Source organism: Macaca mulatta, chromosome 6 (genome assembly GCF_049350105.2).
Source record: "Macaca mulatta isolate MMU2019108-1 chromosome 6, T2T-MMU8v2.0, whole genome shotgun sequence".
Classification (NCBI taxonomy): Eukaryota; Metazoa; Chordata; class Mammalia; order Primates; family Cercopithecidae; genus Macaca; species Macaca mulatta.
This window is the reverse complement of record NC_133411.1, coordinates 3,015,866-3,040,793: the sequence shown is the minus strand read 5'-3', so window position 1 is coordinate 3,040,793 and position 24,928 is coordinate 3,015,866. Positions and strand designations below refer to the sequence as shown.

General features: G+C 57.0%; 1 protein-coding gene and 2 long non-coding RNA genes across 5 annotated transcripts; 1 reads left to right on the top strand and 2 right to left on the bottom strand.

Annotated features, from left to right (window-relative positions):
* Positions 1–218: 218 nt before the first annotated feature.
* LOC106998635 (uncharacterized) lies at positions 219–15,040 on the bottom strand. Its single transcript, XR_001445145.3, has 4 exons — positions 15,002–15,040; positions 14,086–14,155; positions 2,583–2,657; positions 219–1,665 (listed from the first exon to the last, which is right to left on the bottom strand). It is a non-coding gene; the product is annotated as an uncharacterized LOC106998635 (long non-coding RNA).
* Positions 14,763–24,928, top strand: IRX4 (iroquois homeobox 4). Of its 3 annotated transcripts, none has more exons than XM_078004601.1 (6): positions 14,763–15,309; positions 19,627–19,771; positions 20,312–20,563; positions 21,500–21,603; positions 22,495–22,823; positions 23,553–24,928. In XM_078004601.1, exons 2-6 carry the CDS (start codon positions 19,727–19,729, stop codon positions 24,368–24,370), a joined length of 1,548 nt encoding a protein of 515 aa, XP_077860727.1. In that variant the 5' UTR covers positions 14,763–15,309; positions 19,627–19,726; the 3' UTR covers positions 24,371–24,928. The 3 variants fall into 3 exon arrangements, with proteins under 3 accessions (XP_077860727.1, XP_001097842.2, XP_014995195.2); XM_001097842.5 differs by lacking the exon at positions 14,763–15,309 and adding an exon at positions 15,343–15,508; XM_015139709.3 differs by lacking the exon at positions 14,763–15,309 and adding an exon at positions 22,185–22,263 and having other exon boundaries at positions 21,500–21,602.
* LOC106998634 (uncharacterized) lies at positions 17,735–19,531 on the bottom strand. Its single transcript, XR_001445144.3, has 2 exons — positions 18,826–19,531; positions 17,735–17,904 (listed from the first exon to the last, which is right to left on the bottom strand). It is a non-coding gene; the product is annotated as an uncharacterized LOC106998634 (long non-coding RNA).

Sequence of the window (24,928 nt, the reverse complement as noted above, 5' to 3'; positions counted from 1 at the left end):
GATCCTGAAGATTCACACAAACTGGAAATGACTATGCAGACTCGGAGAGGCAGAGAGGACCAGGGTCTCACCCCTCACACAGAACTCAGAGAGGCGGAGAGAACCAAGGCTTCCCACCTCACACAGAATGCTCCGAACAGAACGACAGTCCCATCACCCCGAAACTGGGGCTGGGGATGTGCAGGGAGGCACTGCTCATGGAAACAGGGTTCTTTTTTGGGGATGATGAAAATGTTCTGCAATCAGATAGTGGTCGTGGTTGCGCAAGTTCATGCATGTACTAAAAGTCACTCAATTGCACAGTTTAAAAGAGTAAATGTTATTCAAATAGTTTCTCAACAAAGCTGTTATTTAAAAATAAAACACAAAAACAAACTGTCAAAAAGCAAAGAAATGGAAACATTGCATATTTGAAGATATTAAAGAATTATTGGGCCAGGCATGGTGGCTCACAGCTGTAATCCCAGCATTTCAGGAGGCTGAGGCATGGAGATTGCTTGAGCCCAGGAGTTCAAGACCAGCCTGGGTAACATAGTGAGATCCTGTCTCCACAAATAAAATGAAATGAAATAATTTTAAAATTTAAAAATATGAAAAGAATTGTTGCCTTTTCACATATGATATTCATGCAAGTTTTGTTTTGTTTTGTTTTTGTCTGTGTATTTGTTTTTACAGACATGATATCCCGAACTTGCTTTAAAGCAAATTGGTTTGGGAAAATGGGTAAGATTGGCCATGAATTATCTCAGTGCTGAAACTGGCTGATGGGTGCCCATTTCTTCCCCCTATTCAGTAAGTCTCCCTATTTTTGTAAATATTTGAAATTTTCCATGAGAAACGGTTTTTAAATGTGGGTGAGATGAGGGGATGCTAGCAGCCGTTGAGCTCCGCACTTCTGTTTTCTAGACTAAGAGTCAAAGTGATGGGCCTGGGGGGAGCCCTGCACCTCTGGCTAATGTGGGGCCCCTGCTGGCATAACACCTGCTTGTTCCAGAGGTCACTTCGAGATATGACCATATCCAGGGGAAAAAAGAGGTCCTCCCTTCCTGTCTCTTTTCATCAGTGAAGGAATCTTTTCCGGAACACCGAACTGACTTCCCGTGCATCGCAGGGCTCAGCATCACATCACGCACTCAGGCAGGTACAGCTGCATCTGGCTCTGGGCTGCTGGCTGCCCACCCAGACTGGGTCTGTTGGTGCCCCCACACCTCACTGACGGGTCCCTAGAGCCCTGTGGCCCCAGAAGCAGGCCCCATGGCCTGTCAGTCTGCCTGACACAGCTCCCTCCTCACATCCTGAGAGCATGGCTCAGCCTGCCCTGAGAACATGCCCGGGTCCCCACTCCAGACCCCACTGCAGCTTCGGGGTCAGTGACTCAAGAGGTGTCCACAATGTTGGCCCGTTGTCCAGAAGAGGCTGACTAGGAGGGGACTAGAGAGACACCCATGCAAAATTGGAATTGCAGGAGAACAGCAAGAGTTTTCAAGCCCACCACATCCTGGTAGAGGGGATTTTTGCTTTGCAGGCAGCAGTCCAGGAGCGGCCAAGTGCATTCCAGCCTTGTGAGGTGCACTGTCAATGCTGAGATGATCCTGTGGGCCAGGGGAGATTTCACCGAAGCTGTAATGGAGCTCTGGAAGCAGGCTGCAAGAGGCAACGTCGGACCTAAAAACAAATCAGAGCCACACACAAACAAGCGGAAAATGAGGATCGCGGGGGCAGTGAAGCCAGAAAGATGGACATTGATTTCCTGCTGGGCACAGGCTTCAGGGATCCACAGCCAATAAAGAGATCTCACTCCACTATCTGACAATAACACTTCACTCTTCCTCGCCATCCATGACTCACAATATTGAACCAAGTTGCCGTGATTTACAGGGGGAAGAAAAGCTTAAAACGATTATCAAACTGAACACATTCTATTTCTGGGTTTCCTATTAAAACACCGCTCCTGTATAACCTGTCTCCGCTCTTCACAGCGTGTTTGGCTGTGGAGAAAGGTTTCTGCCTCCTCTCCCGGCGTCTGTCTCACGGTGGCTGCAGGGGGACATCTCAGCAAAATGCAAGTGTTCCAACTACCAGTTCAATGCTTTTCAAACTATTTAGCCCAAAGACAATCAGTCTATCTGCCCAGTTCTCAAAAACCTGTTAAGAATTAAAGAGAAAAGCAACAAGCTTTTCCCAATTTTGGCCAGGGGGCGGGGGGCTCTCCTAACTTATGAAGACTAGAGGATCCAAAATGAGATGCCTCCTCTGCCAAGTAGCTGATGTCCCAACCCCAGAGTTAGAGCTCCTGGTGGTTGAAGGGCTTCCTTTCCACCCTGAGCACGATGGAAACTGCTCCACCTCCCCCTGCCCCACAGATATGTGTCCAGGGACCCTGAGCGTCAGTGCCTTGGTGAGGAAGGCTGGGGAGGTCTAAGGCAGCGTGGAACCTGGAGTAGCTGGTTAGGCTGGGAGCCTAAGGCCAGGTGGAGTGCCCACAGGCACATCAGAGACACACAAGTCCCCTCCCACACAGCCCAGCCCAAGGGGCTGCAGTCTAGGTGCTGAGCCTGCTGCTCCAGGGGCCTGTAGCTTACCCAGAATTTCAGATTGCCTGCAAAGCAGCGTCTTCACCAACTTCATCTCTAGCGTTCTCCTTGTGACAGAATGTCCTGCAGGAAGGATCCCAGGCAGCTCCTTCACCTTGTGGCAAGTTCGCCCTGTCTGGAAAGGGGACACAGTGGTCTGGGCAGTGCTCGTCGATTGAGACAGGGACTCCCTGGCCACTGGAGGCTGGGCCCCGCATCAGAGTTGCACAAGAAGCAAGGCTGTCCCAAGGCTGAGGTTTTCTTTACATGAGGAGCACAGAGATCCATCCCAGCCCTCAAGGCCCAGGCAGGCACCAGGAATAATTCCCAAAGACAACGTCCCCATGCGCATGGGGAGCCCGTTTCACAGATGAAGAAAGTTGAACAAATCCTCGGGCACAAGACATTCGGAAGTGGAGCTAGCCTCTTCAGAGCTGGAGTGGAAGCGCGTGCAAATTGTGTGACAGTGGCCAGTGTCCAGGGTGCCAGGGATGCCCGGCCTTTACCAAGGAAGCAGCCAGCCCCCACGGGCCTGTGTGGACCTTCTCTGCAAGGAAAGGCAGGAAGTGCTCTGGACGCCAGCTGCCAGCTGAGGCTCCAGCAGAAACAGGATTGCCTCCTCCAAGGGGTCCCCATGGCCCAAAACCCGAAGCCCAGCACGCAGCACGGGCATCTGGGCATGTGTGTCTCTGGGAGAATGTGCGCTTTTGCGCCCAGGAATTCAGGTGTCATCCACTTCACCCCACCAACATCCATGGTGACGTTATCACCATTATCCCATTGCATGACATGTGAAAGAACACGGAACAAACCTGCTTGGAAAACTCACCACAATTTACTATGCTAGGACACCTCTACAAGATTGTTCTTTCCCCAACCAGAGTTCCGACTGCCACCTTCTTATATAAATTTAACGTCCAGTGAAACATGCCGAGTGAGCCATCTCTGAGGCCCGCACAAAGCTGGGACTCCTTAGCTGCACGTGGCTGCAGGTACCCCACCTTACCGTGGCACCTACTCTCCTGGGTTGGGCAGGTCACCCGTGGCCATTCATGCATTCTCACTGTGTCCGTGGCTCCACCAGCTGCCCCCCACCCTCACAGCCAGAAGTCCAGGAATCCTCTCTGATGTCTCCTTTCAAGCCCCGCACCCAACCATTCGCCAAATCCACTCAGTCCCTCCTCCCACTCTTGGCCCATCTCCACCAAGGCTGCCTCAGGTCAGCCCTGCCGCGCCGCAAGGCACAGACTCTACTGCAATGCAGAGCCCAAATGCAGAGCAGCTCCTGTGCATCCCCAGCCACTCCTCGCTCACTAAGAGAGTAGAGGGGTGGTGGCCCAGCACAGGGCGTTTCCACCCAGCTCCGCAAAGGGCTTCTGCTCTGGGGTCCAAGGAGGCTGCTCTGGTTTGCACCCCTTCCCAGCCAGCCGGCAGGTAGAAGCAGGGGGTCAGCAGGTTCCCATACGGGGTCTTTAATTGGCATTGTGTGTTTTGTCCTTACGTTACATTTTCTCTTTAAGGTTGTGTTTCTGTCTAGTAGCTTTTTCTATGTTGAAAATTATATTACAGTATGTAATCACATAATAATATATGATTATTGTATATAATTATACAATTTACTATTATATTACAGTATAATCACCTAATATGCAATTATATTATGAAACTGACCTGGGAAGGAATCATTGCATCAGTCAGTGGGACAGACCGTGTGGCTGTGACAAACAATCTCCACCTCTCAGTAGCTGGAAACTGCAGCTGCTCCTGCTCTCAAATGTGTCGGCCCAGGTCCCGGGGCTCCGGTTCACACCAGCTCATTCAGGGAGCTCATCTGCCAGTCTCCACTGTCTGAAATGCTCTGGTTTGCCGCGGCAGGTGGAAGGGGAAGGGGATGCTCACTGGTCTTCAAGGCTTCTTTACGGCTGACACACACGTCACCTCTGTTCACATCTCGTTGGCCAGAGGAGCTCCAAGGTGCAGGGAAGTGCAGTCTCACTCAGTGCTTAGAGCAGGAGGCCCTGAACGCAGTGAGCAGCATGGCCTGCCACCATGTCACCACAGGTCCCTGGCCACACCACAAGGGGAACCAGCTGGGACCAAGAAACAGAGAGAAAACGCCACCAGGAAGGGCCCAGCTGTGCCCACCGTGGGAACTCTGCCCAAGCCCTGCGTCTGTGTCCTCGGTTTTCCCACAGCACTTCGTGCCTCACATAATCTCCTGTCTTTGTTTCACGGTGAGACAGACAGGCTTTCTGGGTGGCCTGTGATCGCTGCCTCTCAACATTCACCTCTTGATGATCCCCTCCCTGCAACTTGCTTGTGATGAACAGAATATGACAAAGCTAACCAGCTACACATAAACGTTAGTGTGGTTATGTTACATAAGACCGCAGAGCCCGTCTGGAGTCTGTCCCCTGCCAGCTGCAAGGGACCCAGCAGCCACGCTCAGCCTCGCAAAGCCCAGCACTGGGGGCGGCCTCTGGGAGCTGAGCACACCCCCAGCCAACAGCCAGCAAGAGGCTGAAGCTGTCAGTCCTGCAACTGTAAGGGGATGGACGCTGCTGACAACACAGCAGCCGGAAAGGGAGGTGCATTAGTCCGTTTTCACATTGCTGATAAAGACATACCTGAGACTGGGCAATTTACAAAAGAAAGAGGCTTATTGGACTTACAGCTCCATGTGGCTGGGGAAGCCTCACAATCATGGCAGAAGGTGAAAGGCACATCTCACATGGTGGTGGCAAGAGAGAGAATGAGAGAAAAGCGAAGCCATCAGATCTCCTGAGACATATTCACTACCATGAGAAGAGTATGGGGGAAACCGCTCCCATGACTCAATTATCTCCCACTGGGTCCCTCCCAGAACAGGTGGGAATTATGGGAGTATATTCAAGATAAGATTTGGGTGGGGCCACAGAGGCAAACCATATCATTCCGCCCCTCACCACTCCCAAATCTCAAGTCCTCACATTTCAAAACCACTCATGCCTTCCCAACAATCCCCCAAAGTCTTAATTAATTTCAATATTAACTCAGAAGTCCACAGTCCAAAGTCTCATCTGAGACAAGGCAAGTCCCTTCCCCTATGAACCTGCAAAATCAAGAACAAGTTAGTTACTTCCTAGATACAATGGGGGTTACAGGCATTGGGTAAATATAGCCCTTCCAAATGGGAAAAATGGGCCAAAACAAAGGGACTACAGGCCCCTTGCAAGTCCAAAAGCCAGCAGGGCAGTCAAATCTTAAAGTTCCAAAATAATCTCCTTTGACTCCATGTCTCACATCCAGGTTGTGCTGATGCAAGAGGTGAGTTCCCATGGTCTTGGGCAGCTCCACCCCTGTGGCTTTGCAGGGTACAGGCTGCAGGAATTTGCATAAGTAACAAAGCAGCCTCCCTCCCAGCTACTTTCATGGACCAGTGTTGAGTGTTTGTGGCTTTTCCGGGTGCACAGTGTGAGCTCTCAGTGGATTTACCATTCTGGGGTCTGGAGGACTGTGGCTTTCTTCCCACAGCTCCACTAGACAGTGCCCCAGTAGGGACTCTGTGTGGGGGCTCTGGCCCTACATTTCCCTTCTGCACTGCCCCAGCAGAGTTTCTCCGGGAGGGCTCCACCTGCAACAAACTTCTGCCTGGGCATCCAGGTGTTTCTATACATCTTCTGAAATCTAGACAGAGGTTCCCAAACCCCATTTCTTGACTTCTGTGCACCCACAGGCTCAACACCACATGGAAGCTGCCAAGGCTTAAAGATTGCACCCTCTTAAGTCACAGCCCAAGCTCTGCTTTGGCCCCTTTCAGCCATGGCTGGGGCGGCTGGGACACAGGACACCAAGTCCCTAAGCCGCACACAGCACAGGGACCCTGGGCATGGCCCGCAGAACCATTTTTTCTAGGCCTCCAGGCCTGTAATGGGAGAGGCTGCCAGGAAGTCCTCTGACATGCCCTGGAGACATTTTCCCCATTGTCTTGGGGATTAACATTTGGTTCCTAGTTACTTATGCAAACTTCTGCAGCCTGCTTGAATTTCTCCTCAGAAAATGGGTTTTTCTTTTTCTATCACATAGTCAAGCTGCATATTTTCTAAACTGTTATGCTCTGTTTCCCTTGTGGAAAACAGTGTGGCAATTCCTCAGTGATCTAGAACTAGAAATACCATTTGACCCAGCAATCCTATTACTGGGTATATACCCAAAGAATTATAAATCATGCTACTATAAAGACATTTGTTGCGGCACTGTTCACAATAGCAAAGACTTGGAACCAACCCAAATGCCCATCAATGATAGATTGGATAAAGAAAATGTGGCACATATACACCATGGAATACTATGCAGCCATAAAAAAGGATGAGTTCATGTCCTTTGCAGGGACATGGATGATGCTGGAAACTATCACAAGGACAGAACACCAAACACCGCATTTTCTCACTCATAAGTGGGAGTTGAACAATGAGAACACATGGACACAGGGAGGGGAACATCACACACTGGGGCCTGTTGGGGGATGGGGAGCTAGGGAAGGGATAGCATTAGGAGAAATATCTAATGTAGATGACAGGTTGATGGGTGAAGCAAACCACCATGGCACGTGTATACCTATGCAACAAATCTGTGCGTTCTGCACATGTACCCCAGAACTTAAAGTATATTTTTTAAAAAATACAGAAAAGCTAAAAAAAAAAAAAACCAAAAACCGAACACCTTTAACAGCACCCAAGTCACATCTTGAATGCTTTGCTGCTTAGAAATTTCTTCCACCAGATACCCTAAGTCATCTCTCTCAAGTTCAAAGTTCCACAAATCTCTGGGGCAGGGGCAAAATGCCACCGAGTCTCTTTGCTAAAACATAACAAGAGTCACCTTTGCTCCAGTTCCCAACAAGTTCCTTATCTCCATCTGAGACCACCTCATTCTGGACCTTATTGTCCATATCGCTATCAGGCTTTTGGCCAAAGTCATTCAACAATTCTCTAGGAGGTTCCAAACTTTCCCACATATTCCTTTCTTCTTCTGAGCCCTCCAAACTGTTCCAATCTCTGCCTATTACCCAGTTCCAAAGTCGCTTTCACATTTTCATGTATCTTTTCATTAGCACCCTACTCTACTGGTACCAATTTACTGTATTAGTCCATTTTCACACTGCTGATAAAGACATACCCGAGACTGGGCAAATTTACAAAAGGAAGGTTTATTCAACTTATAGTTGCACGTGGCTGGGGAGGCCTCACAATCATGGTGGAAGGTGACAGGCACATCTCACATGGCAGCAGCAACACAGAGAATGAGAGCCAAGCGGAACCATCAGACCTCCTGAGACTTGTTCACTACCATGAGAGCAATATGGGAGAAACACCCCCATGATTCAATTATCTCCCACCAGGTCCCTCCCACAACACGTAAGAATTATCGGAGTACAATTCAGAATGAGATCTGGGTGGCGACACAGAGTCAAACCGTATCAGGAGCCCTTCCCCTGTCAAGCTCCCAGCTGAGAGCCCAGCCCTGGCTAACGCGGTGATTGCTGCCTTAGAGGCATGAGGGGAGGATGGAGCAAAGCCACGCCTGCATCCCTGACCCACAAAAATCAGATGTGAAATGTGTGCTCTTCTCAGCCAGGCTTCTTGTAATACTGTCATGCAGCAACAGACAACCAATGCACCATCCAGAAGCGGTCTGTGCTGCAGCGAATCCCAGAGCTACGGGAGTGGCTACGGGAGTGGCTACGGGAGCTAGCAGCAGACGGAAGCCAGAAAAGGTTGAGGCCCAGGATAGAGAAAGCCAGAAGAACCTCAAGCAGAATGTGGGCAAAACTGCAGACCTGGGCATGCCGCAGAGAGGGTGTGCAGGAATGGGGAGCGTGGGGCTGGGATCCTCACGGGGTGGCAGCTGCAGCACCTCCTGCAATGATGCAGGAAGCAGCATCACAGGTGACTTCTGAGATGTGAAAGGCACCACGTGGTTCCTCCTGCTGCTTCTGGTGAAATGCCAGAGGAGAGGGTAAAACAGAGCCAGGACTGGCAACAGAACACGTTCAGTGCCCCCAGATGGCAAAAGACTCAAGCTCAGAGATGACTTTAAAGCATTGTCAGAAAACGTCATCTGGTGAAAAAGGCAAGGTGCAGCTAAGAAGACCTCAGAAACAGCCAAGGTCGGAGAATTTTGGTCACACGAAGCATCTGTTGTTTCTCAGCCATCTCAGCAGGAGGTTAAGACAGAAGGCTCATCTCAGAAAGACCTGCAGTACGTGTGTAATCTAATGGAGTGAACCCCAGCGAAAGCCACAGAAGTGGCGCAGAGTTCTCCAGAAAGTAATTTCAGCAAAAATCCCACCAGCTTGTGCAGGGATGGACAGAATCTAGAGAACAGACCGAGTGGAGAGCACGGGGCCCAGGACATCATGCAGGACACAGGTGGCTGTGCCGATGCTATGTGTGGTGAGGCTGGATAGCTGTGCAGCCACAGACAACTGGTGCCAGGCATCACCGGTTCATCCAGCCGCTGAGTTGCTCAGCCCATTCACTCGCTCATGGTGCTGATAGTGTTATGTGCCTCTCTTGAGAGCCCATGAGCTCCTGCTTCCTGTCCCTTCGTCGATGTATCCAAGAGGCAGTGGGAGTGCCCGGGACATGCACACACTCCATAGACATCTGTTGAGTGAACAGTCTCGGGCTCCCATCCGTGACTCCCGAGAGTCTCTGCCTTAGGGAGGTGTGGCTGCTTCCTTCTTTCTGGGTCTCATTTCCTGGAGATGCCACATACGCTTCTTCCTTCGTGTGATGGCCACTAAGCACCCACTTAGTGGGTGGTGCAGGGCACTGTCCCAGGGCAATGCACACACAGCCCTCAGGGAGGGCTGAGGAGGGAGGCGAGGAGGGAGGCGAGGACAGCCAATCAACCATGCAGCATGTCGGCCAGAGATAAAACAGAAAGGAAGGAAGGAGGAAAGCATGCTGGGCCTCACTACCCACAGGGCTGTGCGGGGCTTGCCAGGAACCTGGAAACCCCCGGGAAGTCAGGGACAAAGGGCGTTCAAGCCAAAAAAATGGACTCTGCCCCAGAGGTGGCATCGCAGGGGATCCCTCTGTTCTGAGTTGAATTGTGTCCCCCAAAAAACTCACGTGTTGAAGTCCTGACCCCATTTCATCAGAATGAGACCTTATTTGGAAACAAGGCCACTGCAGATGTCATCCGTTAGGATGGGGTCCTACTGCAGAAGGATGGGCCTCGATCCAAGATGACCGGGTCCTTCTAAACTGGGGAAGTAGGTCACAGAGATGCACGCGGGGGAACACCCTGCAACGATGCAGGCAGGGGTTGGGGCGATGCACCCACTAGAAACTCCACAGTCTGCCGGCAGCCACCATGGCAGAAGTGAGGCTGGAACGGAGGCTCTGTGCCAGCCTTAGACTCAGAGGCACCAGCCCTCCCCACACCTGGATCTCAGACCTCTGGCCACCAGGACTGGGAGACCATGAGGCTCTGTTGCTGAAGCCTCCAGTTGTGATTCTTCGTTGTGGCAGCCCCAGGACTCTCCTACAACCTCCTAGCAGGAAAGGGAAGAGGCGTGCCCACGTCACAAAGCCCTGAGCCTCCAGGTCTGGTCCTGAAGCTGCTCCCGACCAAGTGGCAAAACTACGGTTTCTCCTCCGGAGCTTTCATATCATGGACAATAAGAGCTTCTCTTTCTGTCATTTTCAAACAGTCAATGAAAAGGTTGCTAAGCATATAAGCAATTTTAACTGATTCATTGATCTGAATACTTTTAAAGTAAGACAGTAAGTATTTCTGCCACACTTTGAAGTCAGGCTCTGCGCTCCGTCTCCTCCCTCAGGGTTATTTTGTAGCCATTAACAATGTGTTCCTTTTATCTGGGGCCTTCAATTAATTGAATTTCAAAAAATACTCTGAAATTTTTTTTATATAAAAATCAGCTAACTCCTGGAGGACATTCGTGCAAGATTTACTGCCACGGTAATTAAATGCTAGGTGCATTACACTGGTCACTGCAGGCGCGCTGCCACCACCAGCACCGAGGTTTAACTTCAGGATTTGGAATGCTCCCCAGATGACTGTGAGACCAGGGAGCACGCTTTAATTTTTAGGACTGTCTTTGGGTCGCTGGCACATGTTCCTGGATGAGCCCTTAAAGACAGCACGCCGATGCTCGAAGGGCAGCCAGGTGCAGACAGAAGCCATCTCCTCACCGTAAATGACAAAACGTGGTGCACTGACCCGCACTCCTCTTCCCTCACTTCCTGTCTCTTTCCCAGCATCACGGAAGTGGAGGTGAGTTTCATGGACCCCCCGCAAAGCCCTGCTGGGGAGCATAGGGAAGAGGTCACAATGCCTTGCCATGGCAGGACAGGACTAGTACCAGAGAACTCGGCCTGAGGGTGGCACCCAGACCTGCGTTCCTGGGGCTGACAGAGGTCACCCTAAGGAGGGCTCTGCCTCTTCTTCTCGCCTATTTACGTACTGACCCATGAAGACGCTACGTGGTGTCTTGTCACCTTCTATTTATTAAAGTACATTTTGCATCCAAGTACTAGAGAATCATTCATGTCAGTAAGAGCCCTCAGGAAGCAGTGATGCTGTTTCTCATTTCTGCTGTTTCTCATACATTCTCATTTCCGGAATGTATCCTCCCTGCAAATTCCAGGCAGGAGACCCCATGAGCTCCCAGGTTTCAGGGCCTCTCCTGCATATATAGTTCGGTATTTTTGAGGTTCCTACCACATATAGCAATATGCAAATAGTAATTGCATTTAAGATACACTTTTACATTTCTTCTCTACCTACTGAAGATTTTCTTAATGCTACCTCAAATAATCCAAAACAATCTTCAAGTCCCTTGGCAGTCGTGCATACTGCTGCCTTTTCCCACAATTTAAAATAACTTAATCTCATGTGGATGTCTCTTCTAGCCGGGGTTCTCATGATTTGAAGTTGTGCCAGGTAAACATTTCAAATTTGAATATACAAACTGCAGACATGGCTGGAACTAATAGCCTTTCGCTTTTAATAATGAGGTCTTCTTAAAATTTGCTGCTGCATTTCAGTATTACGGACACAGTTTCTTCATCCTGAAACGAGGAAAAACAAATAACTTTCCAACTTTTGCTCCATTGGCCTCATTCCAGCCTCAGGAGGACAGGACAGCAGGAGAAGGAGAGTGAAAGGGGCTCAAGCTTCCACCCCTGGCTAGCCACTGGTGGTCACTCTGGAGCAGCCATGCGCACCACTGATCCTGGGCCACACAGCGCTGTCTCCACCCAGATGCCACTGTGCTTGGAAAAGAGACTCACTGTGTCTGCCCTTGTATCGTACAAGGGAGGCTGCCCCTGCAGCGCTGGCTGGGACCCAAGGCTGGGGACCCCCTGAAGCAGCCAGGAGCTCAGGAAGCTTCTGGAGATGAAAGATACTGCGGTGCATGCCACACCCCTAGGGAGCTGTGCCCTGCAAACATTGCCCTTCTGCTACGTCAGGACCAGCCTTCCAAGGACAAGAGCATCTCTGGGAACCAGTGCCCAGGGATGCTTTGGGGACCATCCTCACTTCAGACAGGTTTCCCAGGCCTCCTCCTTGGCCTGAGGAAGGGCCTCCTTCCCCTCCGGGGTCTCTAGAAAGGGTGGAGAGGACGAGGTTGTGAGGCCCTGGATGACAACAGGCACGGGGGGCCACATTAGGACCAGGCCTCAGGACAATTCAGCCTGGTGTTCTCCACCCCAGATGCCTGTGCATGTTACAGCACCATCCAGGTAAGGAGGTGGAGGCGGCAGCATGGCCAAGCCCTGGGGGCACAAAGACTTCTATTTCAGATTGCACTCTGGGGGCCCTGCCAGCAGGAAGAACAAAAGAGGGATTGAAAGAGGATCCACAGGGGAAGCGGGATACGGAGCAGAGGCCAGGCACAGCCGGCCCTGGAGGACACTCCCCTGCAGGGGTGGCCCAGGCTGCAGACAGGCTTTCTGGATTGATTGCTTGCTTGGAGGCCCCAGACAGGTGTTCCCTGCCAGGCCACCTGGCCAAGACCTGGGAATTTCCATGCTTTCCTCAGAGTACCAGCCCAGGAGGGCCTGGAAACGCAGCAGAGGGGTGGGGGCAGCTCCCCTGCCCACAAGGTCAAGGGCTGAGGGGCAGAGGGCAGCTGCTGATGCCCACGGTCCCTTGAGTCAGGAAATCAGGGTAAAGTCAGGCCTGGCAGTGTGCAGAGGACCTGTGCTGAGGATGGAGCACCATGGTGGAGGAAGACACAGGTGGCCCTGCCCTCCAGGGAAGGGGACAAAGTCACTCATGAAGCCTCACTATGGGTGGGAGGCGGGGTTGTTTCAGAGGACGCCTGACAGTCTCTGAGCTATGACGATCCTAGCAGTGGAGCCCTTGCTGGCGGGCGGTGACCCTGAGCTCCTCATCTGTGGGCCTCAGGGTCTCTCAGCCACTGTTGCTGCTGTTGAAGAGGCCACGGTGCCTATGAAAGGAGTTCACTTCGTGAAGTCAGGTTGGGAAGGCACATACTCTTTGCTTACACGGAGCCTTAACAAGAACCTAAGTCCACACGAGCTTGCAGGCAGTCCTGATGCACTGTCCCTGTTGGTCCTGAAGGCCTGCCAAGATCACTGGTGTGGCACTGAGGGGCCTCCTCTCCCTTCTGGGGTGCAGCCTGCTGGGCCTCAAGTTCCTCCTGGCTGGAATCGAAGATGCTCTCCCCACTTCCCAAGGAGGATGATTCCATATGACATGGAGGGTACTCCTGCTTCCACCCATCTGTCCCACAAGCTTTGAAGCAAGCTGGAAGGAAGAGACTTAGAACCAGAACCCCTTTCCCTGTGCCCGAGTCTGCCCATGGGCTGCACTGGCCACTCACGTGCACGGTCCCCGCCATGTCTCACAGCCCACTCCACCTCCCCGCTGTCAGAGCAGGCCAGAAACCAAAGCCTCATCTTTCCCAGGGGAGCCCCTGGATCTCTGGATGAAGCACCTGAGCTGGATGCTCTGAGCCCTCTTCTTTCCCCGTGGAAGCCCCGCGGGTGGAGGAAAAGAAGGATGAACTAGGCTTGCAGACAAGAATGGTTCCCTGTGCAATGGTGAGGCAAGCAGATGCCTGTTCCCTTTCCCACAGCTGCAGAGAGAGCTGAAGAAAACAATGCAAATAACTTTTTCAGAGATTGCCCAAGTCGACAAATCTCAAATGTCATTGCATGACCACAGATGACAAGAAACAAGTTCATGGTTCTTTGAAGTAAAAATGATGAGGGAGGAGGGTAGAATAAAGGAAGAAAGTAAATATATGTGAGGATCGCCCCAAATGCCCCATGGCACTGCCCAAAAGGACATCCTCCAGGTAGGAGTGAGGCTGCCCTGTCCCGTGCATTGCCACTAATGGGGGCAGCATGGGAACCAGGAGGGTCATCTGCAGCCCCGACCTGGCCAGTGCCTGGAAGAGTGGCCCTAGTTCCTTCATCCCCCAGGAGCCCTGCGGCTGCATGGTCCTCCAGTCCCTTCTGGCTCTGACCTGGGCAGCTTGTCACCTGCTGCTCCAGCTTCCCTTCGGGGCCTGTCTTGACCTCTGCAGAGCAGCAGCTCTGTGGATGACAAACAGACCTGTGCCCGGCTGCGGGGGCGGGGGAGCGCGGGCAGGGTAGGGGCTCCCAGCTCCCCGGGGCGAGCGGCACTTAGGCCCACCTTCCCTGACTGGGTCCCGGCCTCAGGCTGCAGAAGCAGAAGGCTCTCCAGCCCAGCCTGAGCCCAGGCCAGAGGTCCAGCCCCCATGCCCTCCCCCAACCCTGGCGACTGGGACCAGGCTCCCCACCAGGGCATGCCTCCCTCAGCCCGGGCAGGACACAGACTCATTGGCCCCCAGGCGGCTTATCACTGTGGTCCATTCACGCCCACTTGTCCGGGTCCTGGTGCCCGCACCTAGGCTCTGCCCCTGCCACCGCCTGCTGTTCTGAGAGTGAGCCGGGTAGGGACTAGTGTGGGCACCAGGACAGAACCCAGAACTGGGCCGTTTAGCACCGAGCGGGGTGGGGGAGGGGCGGGGGAAGAAAGGCAGGACCTGAGCTCCCCGCAGCCAATTCCGAAGGTGGCTCAGGCCGAGCAGCAGCCTCGCCCTCCACAGGCCCTCGGGGAGTGGGGGAGGGGGAATACTAAGACCTCTGAGGGACTCAGGGAAACCAGGCCGACGACAAGCGTGGCTATTTCCGGGCGCGGCTCTTCGCGCCGGGTCCAGGCGTCCCTGGGTGGGGCAGCCCAAACGCGGAGAGGGTCCCAGTGGGCCGAGGGCCCGAGGCCGCAGCGAGCTTAGCGTTTGGCCAAATCTGGCTCGCTCGCCTTCCCACTGTCCTGTTAGGGCTGGCTGACCTCTCGGAGCCCTGCGTCCCCGCCCAAACAGCGCCCAGGGCCACTGCTGGCACCCAGGGCGCCCTCACCCCAGCTCCTGCACCCGGTGCGCCGCGCGCGGGCCGGACGGACGGGAAAGTTGGCAAGAGCTCGGCCCCCGCGGGAGAAAGCGTTAATGGGCGGCCGGGTGGGAGCAGCGCGCTCGCTCGCCCACGTCACGCCGGTGCGGGCTCGGCTGACGACCGCGGCGCCTGGGGACGCCGGCGCGCTCCGCTCGCCAGGTGCTCCGCCTGGAAATGTCTCCATTAGTTGTCGCCGGCTCCCCGCTGGAGCGCGCGCACCGAGCTTCCGCACGGAGCCCTCACGGGCTGCCGGGAGTGGCCCAGCGCCACCGCAGGTAGGTGAGGTCCCCGCTCCCGCCCCCGCCCCGGGGTTCCGAGACCCCTCCCCCCTTCCGAGGAGGCGGAGGCTCCGCGCGGCCGCCGAGGGGCGCGGGCGGCGGCGGCTGCGGCGACTCCCCGGTGCGTCCCGTGCTGCGCTCTGCTCCCCGCGGCCCTGGCAGCCACACGGCGCGGGCCGGAGCTTCCCCAGCTCAGGTAGGGAGTGGGCTCCGCCGCACAAACTTTGCGAGGATTGCTCTTGCGCTGGAGGGGACAAACTTTGCTACCCGCCGGTGGGCTCTCCAGAGGCCGCTGCGTTTGCTGCAAGTTGCGGGAAGCAGGGTGCGCGGGCCGGCGCGGGGCGGGGGGTGAGGGGCTCGGAGTGGCCAGGTCTGAGTCCTGGACGCCCCGACTGCGCTCCTTCCAGCCTCAGGCAGTGCCCAGGGAGCAAGCGGCGGGGGCGCAGGGGGAGAGCGGAGGGAGAGGGCTGCGGGCCCCAGTGGAGGGCGGTTGGGAATCCAGAGATTCAAAGCTCGTCCCTGTGGCTCCTACTCCTACCACTGGCTTCGAGGGGGTCTCGGGGATGGACTGTGAAGAAATGACCTGCCAACCTCGAGGTTCGCCAATGCGGCGTCAGCGACCGTGGGGCCTCTCAGCCCCACACCCCACCCGGGTGTCCCGAGCAGTGAGCGGGCACAGGCGTCCCCAAGGTTTCTGGCCCCAGGTCTCAGAAAGAAAGGCCCTTGCCTGGTGCCCCGGGCTCCCGGCTTCGCCTTTGGCTGGGGTCAACTTCTCTGGGATGGAAGGAGCTCCCTCCGGACGAGCTCTTGTTGCGGGGAACTGGTGGCCCCTAGGGTAACTCCTGAAACACCAGGGCTAGGCTGGCTGAGGAAGGGTCAGGGCCCTGCCTGTCTCCCCGGAGGCCTTCCATGGTTCCGACAGCCAACAGTAACCCCGTCAAAATACGCGGCCCGCCTGTGCTTCGCGTTAGGGGCTGACCATCCCCTGCCTCCCCTGCGGCCTGCTCCGGCCCTGGTCCTCCGCTGCTTTGGAGCGCTCCAGGCCAGCGAGAGCACCTCACCTCCCTGAAGCTGAGCTGGTGCTGTGTAGGCCGGGAGCCGGGTGACTTCTGGCCCACCTGCACACGGGGATACCGGGGGTCCCTAGAGGGAGGAAGGCTCAGCAGTCCGGGTCTATGCAAACGCGTTCAGCTGTTACCTGAGATGCTGACAGTCCTATTGCTGGTGAAAGGGACATTGGGTGCCTCCGCTCCAGGCTTGGCCTTTTGGTAAAGGCACTTGAACAGTATTCCAGTATTATCTATGGGAGAAGGGTGGCCCAGTGAGAATCCCCGGTTTAGGCAGGTGGGCCTATGCCAGGCTACAGGGTTTCAGCGAGGTGTCCCGGTGGTCGCCTGCAGGAGACAGGCTGGATTGACCCTGTGTCCCGGAATGAGTAGTGGGGCCTGGGTGAGGCCGGGCGGGTCAGGAGGCCTCCTGGGCAGTTGCGAGCTTCCTGAGGCAGGGTGACTGTGACTGGGCCCAGACCCCAGGCGCTGGGGCCTGCTGGCGGGCAGGAAGTGGAGCGTCGGTGTGCAGCGGGCTGGGAAAGCCGATTCAGAGGCCAGGTTTCTGGGTCAGGGAGAAAGGGTCGCCCGCTGGTGGGGACTAGAGCGTCGATTTATGCACACAGGCTTGAAAGGCAAAAGAGAACAGGAGAAGTTGGCGGTGGTGCTCAAAAGAAGCCCCCGAACACCCTCCCGCACGGGCCCCCACGGACTGGCTGCACTGGGAAGTGGAGGCTGCTTCTCCCAGACTCTGCTCAGAAGATGAATGGCCGCCTGCTCTGGGGCTTCGGCTCCGCTTGAGCCCCGCCGGGTCTGGAAGGAAGGAAATGCACCAGCCTCAGGTCTGGGTGGGCTGAGCCGTTCCACTAGAGCCCAGGGGTGCTGGGCGTAGGTGGCTGGGCCCCTGGGCCCTGGCTCTCCTCTTCAGCCGGCTGAGCGCTCACACTGGCTGCGGCCAGGTCCCCGGGAATAGGTGACGAAGGGACAAGCTGCCGCTGAATGCCTCCCCTCTGGGGGTCTGGACTCCCCCTCCGAGCCCTTGGCCTGGCTGGGTTCGCGCCCTTCCTTCAGCCGGGCCTCATTACTGTAGAGAGCGAGTTGTTTGTAAACAATAAATAATGGGAAGTAGGAGGATGCTCCGGGAGAAGCCAGAAAACTGGAAGGACTGAGGAGGAGGGAGGGTGGGAGAGGGGAGGAAGGTGGGTGGGGGAGGGGAGGAGCTGGAGGAGAGGGAAAGGGGTTGAGAGATTCATTTCTAGCGAGAAGCCCCGGTGGCTAGTTTCTTATTATTTACAGGAAGGTGATATTAGCGATTCAGGTGAGAAAGAAATAAACACGGTCTGCCGCGAAATCAATACAGAATTCAGAAACAATTATTAATGTCGTTTGACTCGTGTTCTTTATATATTTCTCGCGGCTACCGACGCTAAACTGTCTGAATAATTTGCATGGAGCGGCTATTCATTATTTCCGATGGTTTCCCTCTGCAAGCAGCTCGGACGTGGCCCGCTCCGGTCCAACGCGATCGGAGAACTCGTATTTTCGTCTGTAAATTAAAGCAATTACGCAGCAGATATTATATGATGTGTACTGTGGTCTCCAGATAGTCATCAATCACCTTCAACCGAGCTGTCAAAAGAGCGGGCAGATTTCGTTTCTGGGAGGCAGGCTTGCAGCTGGGGAGAGGGCGAGGACGTCATCATTAATTAGAGGGTGACCCTGGGGCGATTCACAGGTCTGAACCCAGGAATCTTTCTGAGCAAGTCTGCACAACGCTGCCCTGCACGGCTTCTTTCCCAACTTACCACGGGAGGCCGGCCCAGGGGGCGAGGGCAACAGGGGCGAGCGCCGGTCCCGCAGGGCGGTGGCGCAGAAGGCGGGGAGCCGGTTCGGGATGACCTGGGCGCCCCCTTGCCGCCTGCTCACTGGCGTCCGCTTTGAATTTGGGCAAGGTCCCAGGGAGGGTACTGGCTGGGGGAGTGCTGGGGCGGGCGCTGGGTCCCCTCTCCCGATTGCTCCGTGCGCCCCAGGCAGAAAACTGGGCAATACGGACAGGGGAGGGCGCCTTGGCCAGGCACCCAACGCCCCCTCCCTCGCAGCCAGCCCTGCGGGAAGCCGGGAGGGGCGAGCGTAGCGGGAGGGGCCGGGACCTGGGTTGAGGAACCTGCTCTTCCGATCGCGCAGGGCCGCCCGGCAGTGCCCGGCTTAGCCGCGAGGGGCAGGGGGAGGCCGGCGGAGCGCGGCGGGCGGAAAGGGGATGGGGGAGGAAAGTCCGGGAGGTGAGGCGGGGGCGGTGGGCTGAGCGGGAACTTAAACGATCCGGGTGGAGAAGATGGGGCGTTCTCCGAGACACTTGGCTGTCCAGAGGTGCGAAGCCGGTGGGCGCGCGCCCGGGGCGGCCCTACAGCCCTCGGGCCACCAGTCTCAGGGTGTCGGGCTCTGACTAAGGCCCCGAAGCCCCACGCACCTGAGGACATTTTGACCGGCTCTTGCGGGCTCTCTTGCGGCCGCAGTGGGTTCTGAAAGTCCATTCCGGCGTAGGGTGGAAACCGAAGGGAGGCGTTGCAGATTCCCGATAAACAATAGTGACGAGACGCGCGGGGCGCCTGCGAGCCCCTTCCTGCCACTCGGAGCAGAGCGCGCGAGCGCGAGGCCGGGCCGGCAGCCTGCGCAGCGCCGGGCTAATTTTAACTGTTGATTACATCTTCAGCGTGTCCTTTCATAGGTCTCATTTGTAATTGAGACGAATGATTACAGTGGGGCAGGAAGGAGCAGCTGCTCATTAATTAATTTCTAATTAAAAGTGCCTCTCGTTCTCGGGTGACTAAAGAGAAACACCGTTCGCTGGGCGATATTGACTCGGATGGAATTCATTTGCTAACGCCCCGAGGAATGGCCCCTCCGTCCACCGCGCGGCCGGGACTGTCCTGGCCCCTCCCGGCCTGAGCCGCCGGCGAGTGACCGGCCAGTCTGCGGCCAGGCCGGGCTGCGCGAGGTGGGGCTGACGTCAGAGCCTCCGCCGCTTCAAGCCGCGTACATCTGACTTGACGGGTTCGCGCGACTCGTTTTTTTTTTTTTTTTTTCTTTTTCGTAAAATATGCATTTCTGTCGCCGCTGCGAGGCCACTCGGTCCCAGAGCCCCCTCAAGCCTCCGGAATGTGAAGTTAAAAGAATCGCTGCGGCCACCGCGGCTCACTTTGTTACCCGGTTAGGAAAGTTTGCGGAGCGCAGGGATGGACTAACCAGCTCTCCTGCTTCGCCCTCCCAGCACCTAAAAGCCTGCAGCCCCGGAGCAGTGGCCGCGCCACGCCGGCCCCAGAGCGCAGAACCCTGCAGGCCCCGCCCGTCCGCCCCGGGCCGCGCCCGCCATGTCCTACCCGCAGTTTGGATACCCCTACTCCTCGGCTCCCCAGGTAAGCGGAGCCCCGCCCCGCCCAGGCCCTCGCAGGTGCCTGCAGGGCGGATGGGGCGGGGGTTGGGGGGGAGGGTGTCCGACCTACGACTGCCTGCGGCTTCCGAGCTAGCAAGGCCTGGGTCGCGCGCCCCTCACGCCCAACCCCTGCTCCCCAAACACCTGGGGGAAGGCCGAGGCGCTAAGAAGATCCGACGGGCCAGGCCCAGGTTCCCTGGTATTTGACCCACAAGGCTCAGGCTGTGCCCCAGGGGAGTCCTAGGACCCCAAAGAGCCCTTAGGGAAGGAGGCTTGGCGGGCAAATGGCGTCAGAGGACTTGGAAATCCTCCCGGGAGGTGTCGGTGCTCGGCTGGGCCCCACGTGGTGGAGGAGGCCAGACGCGCGCAAGCTCGTGAAAAGGGGCGAGCGGCCTGGTGTATACTACGGGAGGCCCCTGGGGACTCGGGGCACGCCCTCGTGGGCAGCGCACGGGATTGTCAAGGCCCAGGGCCCCAGCCTGCAGCCCGGTTTCCCGCCCTTCCTCGCGGCCTCTCTCTGCAGTTCTTGATGGCCACCAACTCCCTGAGCACGTGCTGCGAGTCCAGCGGCCGCACGCTGGCGGACTCCGGGCCCGCCGCCTCGGCCCAAGCGCCGGTCTACTGCCCGGTCTACGAGAGCCGGCTGCTGGCCACCGCGCGCCACGAGCTCAACTCGGCTGCGGCGCTGGGCGTCTACGGGGGTCCCTATGGCGGGTCGCAGGGCTATGGCAACTACGTGACCTACGGCTCAGAGGCGTCCGCCTTCTACTCGCTGGTAAGGGGGCATCCCTAGCCCTTGCCCTGCCCCTGGCCCTCGATTTGCCAAGCCCACTTTTCCCCCAGTAGGCGCACCAGTCTGGTCCCCGGACTGTCACAGCGGGGAGGCGCTCACCTTGGCTCCCTTCAACTTTGCGCCTCCCAGCCGGGACCCTCAGAACCCCACTCCCACCCACTGGGACGGGGTGACCTGGCAGGTGGCCACTGCGTTTCTCGTTTTTGGTTCCCTGCTAAATCTTCCTCAGCTGGCAGATTCGGTCTGCGTGTGTTCCCCGCTTCTTCCCTGCTGGTAGATTTCCCTCCCTCATTCCAGGACCCCATTCTCCTCTCCCCGCCTCCTTCACGTTCCTGGCCTCCCTCTTCCTGTCCTCCCAGCCCCTCTCTGACTCATTCCTCCTATTTCCCTCTTCCTCCCTCTCCCCTGCTTTCGCCCCCCTCCTCCTTCCTCCCCCTCCTTGTTCCTCCCCTCCTTGCTCCTCCCCCACCCTTGCTCCTCCCATTTATCTCCTCCCTCCTCCCCTCCTGGCTTCCATCCCCTCCCTCAGCAGTCCCTCCCCTTTCCCCACCCCTTTTTCCTCCCCCTTTGAGTACCTCCCCAGGGCACCCCCAGCCGTTCCAATCCCCGCTCCTCCCAGCTGCCCCCTATTGCCGGCCCCCAGTTCTTTCTCGCTTACTCCACACCCACCTTCCCCGCCCGCCCCCCTCCCCCCCGCCCCACGCCCACCACACACTGCTTCGGCAACTCAGAACATCCCCACTTCACTTTTGGGAGATCAGGTTTTAAAGCAAGGGGGAAATCAGCTCCTTCCTGCTGGGGCATAGGGCTGCCCGGGTATCCGTGCCAAGCCTTTGGGAGATGGGGGGCTCCTAGGAGAGAGGCTGGAGCGGGGTCGCCTCCCCAGAAACTGCGACCCCAGATCCTTGGCTCCTACAGAACAGCTTTGACTCCAAGGACGGTTCGGGATCTGCGCATGCGGGCCTGGCGCCAGCAGCCTACTACCCTTATGAGCCGGCTCTGGGCCAATACCCCTATGACAGGTGAGGACCCACCCCTCCTAACCAGCGCTAGCCCCACGGGCCCTCTGCACTGTCAGCCACCAACTCCCCTCTACCATCACGCCCCCTTTCTGGAAGGCGGGAGGCAGGAAGAGAGACACTCCTAGGTCAGGGGTGACCTGACTCTGTGGTCTATGGGGTCCAGTCTCCTGTCGAACCTGCTCCTGCACAGCCACGGTTAAAATGCTCCCCAGTCTCCCCCGTCCCCCACGTTGTTGGGCCCCAGAAGTCCTCGATGTGCGGCAGCTTTCAGGGAAGTCGAATCTGGAAGGCCTAGTTCACGGGGCAGCCGGCTCTGCAAACTCTGGGCACCTCCTTCCAAGTGTGCACACTGCCCCTACAGTGGGAACAGCAGGGAGCCCCTGGTGGCCTTCCTGGCTCTCCTGGCCCACTTTTGAACAGCATGCCCCACCTTCCTCGATGCAACCATTAAAAATTTATCCAAAGAAAGTACACTTAGGCCCCTTGGGTGCTTTCTCCTCCTGGGCAGTAATGACCCTTCCTGCCACAGGTGTTACATATCCGGGTATGGGCTCGCATGTCTATACCTTTTTATGGTTTGGGGATCAAAGGGGTAGGCGGTCATCCCCATAAAGGAATTGGCCTGGACCTCTCTGTCTTCGGAAGGAGTCCAGGCTCCCTGTAAGTTTAGTCAAATATGATATTTGCCCTTTGGCCACAGAAGACAAGTGCCAGTGGGCAGCGGCACCCGGTTGGGGCTTGGGTCCTACCTAGGCCTTATGACCATGACCACAACCCCTACGGGGAAGCAAAGCCCATCCTGGCGTGCCCCTGGCCGACCCCCTCCCCTATGCCCGCGATGCCCAGGGCCCAGAGGGCCCAGCCTGAGCCCATTGCAGAGCCTGTCTCCAGGTATGGAACCATGGACAGCGGCACGCGGCGCAAGAACGCCACGCGCGAGACCACCAGCACGCTCAAGGCCTGGCTGCAGGAGCACCGCAAGAACCCCTACCCCACCAAGGGCGAGAAGATCATGCTGGCCATCATCACCAAGATGACCCTCACGCAGGTCTCCACCTGGTTCGCCAACGCGCGCCGGCGCCTCAAGAAGGAGAACAAGATGACGTGGCCGCCGCGGAACAAGTGCACAGACGAGAAGCGGCCCTATACGGAGGGCGAGGAGGAGGAGGGGGGCGAGGAAGAGGCGCGGGAGGAGCCCCTAAAGAACTCCAAGAACACAGGTGGGTTGGGAGGTTGTCTCTGGGGGCTGAAGCCCTGGGGGGCAGGCTGGGACCTTCCTTTGCCTTCTCTGCAGTTCTAGGACTTCTTGGGGGTCCCAAACACGGAGCCCCATGCCTAGGAGGTCACCGTGCAAACCGGTTCCGCCTCATGCCACCAATGTGTGGACTGTGGTGGTGACCCCTGAGCATTTAAAGGAATTCAAATCACGATTAAAAATATCAGGCCGGGTGCGGCGGCTCAGACCTGTAATCCCAGCACTTTGGGAGGCAGAGGCGGGTGAATCACGAGGTCAGGAGATCGAGACCACCCTGGCTAACATGGTGAAACCTCGTCTCTACTAAAAATACAAAAAATTAGCCAGGAGTGGTGGTGGGCGCCTGTCGTCCCAGCTACTCGGGAGGTTAAGGCAGGAGAATGGTGTGAACCCTGGAGGCGGAGCTTGCAGTGAGCCGAGACCGGGCCACTGCACTCAAGCCTGGACTACAGCAAGACACCGTCTCAAAAAAAAAAAAAAAAAAAAAAAAATTAGACGGCTCCCTCCCCCATTGGAGGCCCCTGTGTTGCCAGTTTGTGGCCTCGTGGCCTCTGGAGGAAATGGGAGACTCGAAGAAAGGCTCCGAGTGCTTTTCCTAGCGTCAGGATCAGGCCTCATAATGGTGAACAGAGACAGGGGGTCTGATTCACCTGCCACCCCTCTCCCTCCACTGGCCACGCATTCTCTCCCGCAGAGCCCGTGGGCAAAGAGGAGAAGGAGCTGGAGCTTAGTGACTTGGATGACTTCGATCCGCTGGAAGCAGATCCCCCGGGGTGCGACCTGAAGCCGCCCTTCCAGTCCCTGGACAGCGGTCTGGAGCGCGTCCCCGCCGCGCCCGACGACCGGGTCAAGGAGGCCTCAGGCGCGCTCCGGATGCCTCTGGCCGCGGGTGGAGGAGCTGCTCTGGACGAGGACCTGGAGAGGGCCCGGAGCTGTCTCCGCAGCGCGGCGGCCGGGCCGGAGCCACTGCCGGGCGCAGAGGGCAGCCCACAGGTCTGCGAGGCCAAGCTGGGGTTTGGGCCGGCGGGGGCGTCGGCAGGCCTGGAGGCTAAGCCGCGCATCTGGTCCCTGGCCCACACAGCCACCGCCGCCGCCGCCACCGCCCTGAGTCAGACTGAGTTTCCGTCGTGCATGCTCAAGCGCCAGGGTCCCGCTGCCCCTGCAGCTGTGTCCTCCGCGTCCGCCACGTCCCCGTCTGTGGCCCCTGCCCGCTCTGGTGCCCTGGACAGGCACCAGGACTCCCCGGTAACCAGTCTCAGAAACTGGGTGGACGGGGTCTTCCACGACCCCATCCTCAGGCATAGCACTTTGAACCAGGCCTGGGCCACCGCCAAGGGCGCCCTCCTGGACCCTGGGCCTCTGGGACGCTCGCTGGGGGCGGGCGCGAACGTGCTGACTGCACCCCTGGCCCGCGCCTTTCCGCCTGCCGCGCCCCAGGACGCCCCGGCTGCGGGCGCCGCCAGGGAGCTGCTCGCCCTGCCCAAGGCCGGCGGCAAACCCTTCTGCGCCTGATGCGAGCGGGCCCCGAGCCCAGGGGGGAAGCCGCGCTCAGGCGGACGGCGCCGACTCTTTTTTTACTGAGCTTCCAGAGGACGACTAGCGCGGCCACCGCGAAGCCGCCAACCCCCCGGAGAGGGAGTTTCTGAACTCGGACTCCTGGGAACATGGACAAGCCCGGAGCTGCCACGCCAGGGCCTCCACCGCCTGGGCCTGAGCCCGAGCCCGGCTGGGCCATTCTCTAATTTGGGACGCGGAAGGAGAGGCTCTCGGAGCAGAAGAGGCCAGCCACCCTGAAGCGTAAAGTTTACGTCAAAAGTTTACATGGAGAAGGCGGTTCCGTTCTGAAGCGTGGTCTGCTGTCCCCTGGGCGTGAGGCATGCGGTGTTGCTTGTGAGGCCTCCTGGGCCTGTGAGGCCTCCGATTTCATCCTCAGCACATAATGCTCACCAACAGCACTTGCACTGAGTTGACTCTTGCACACTCTTGACTCCATAATATGATGCTTTTTAAGATGTATGTTCACACCAATAATTGCCTGCTTCAGAGGCTAATATAACAAAACCAATAAAA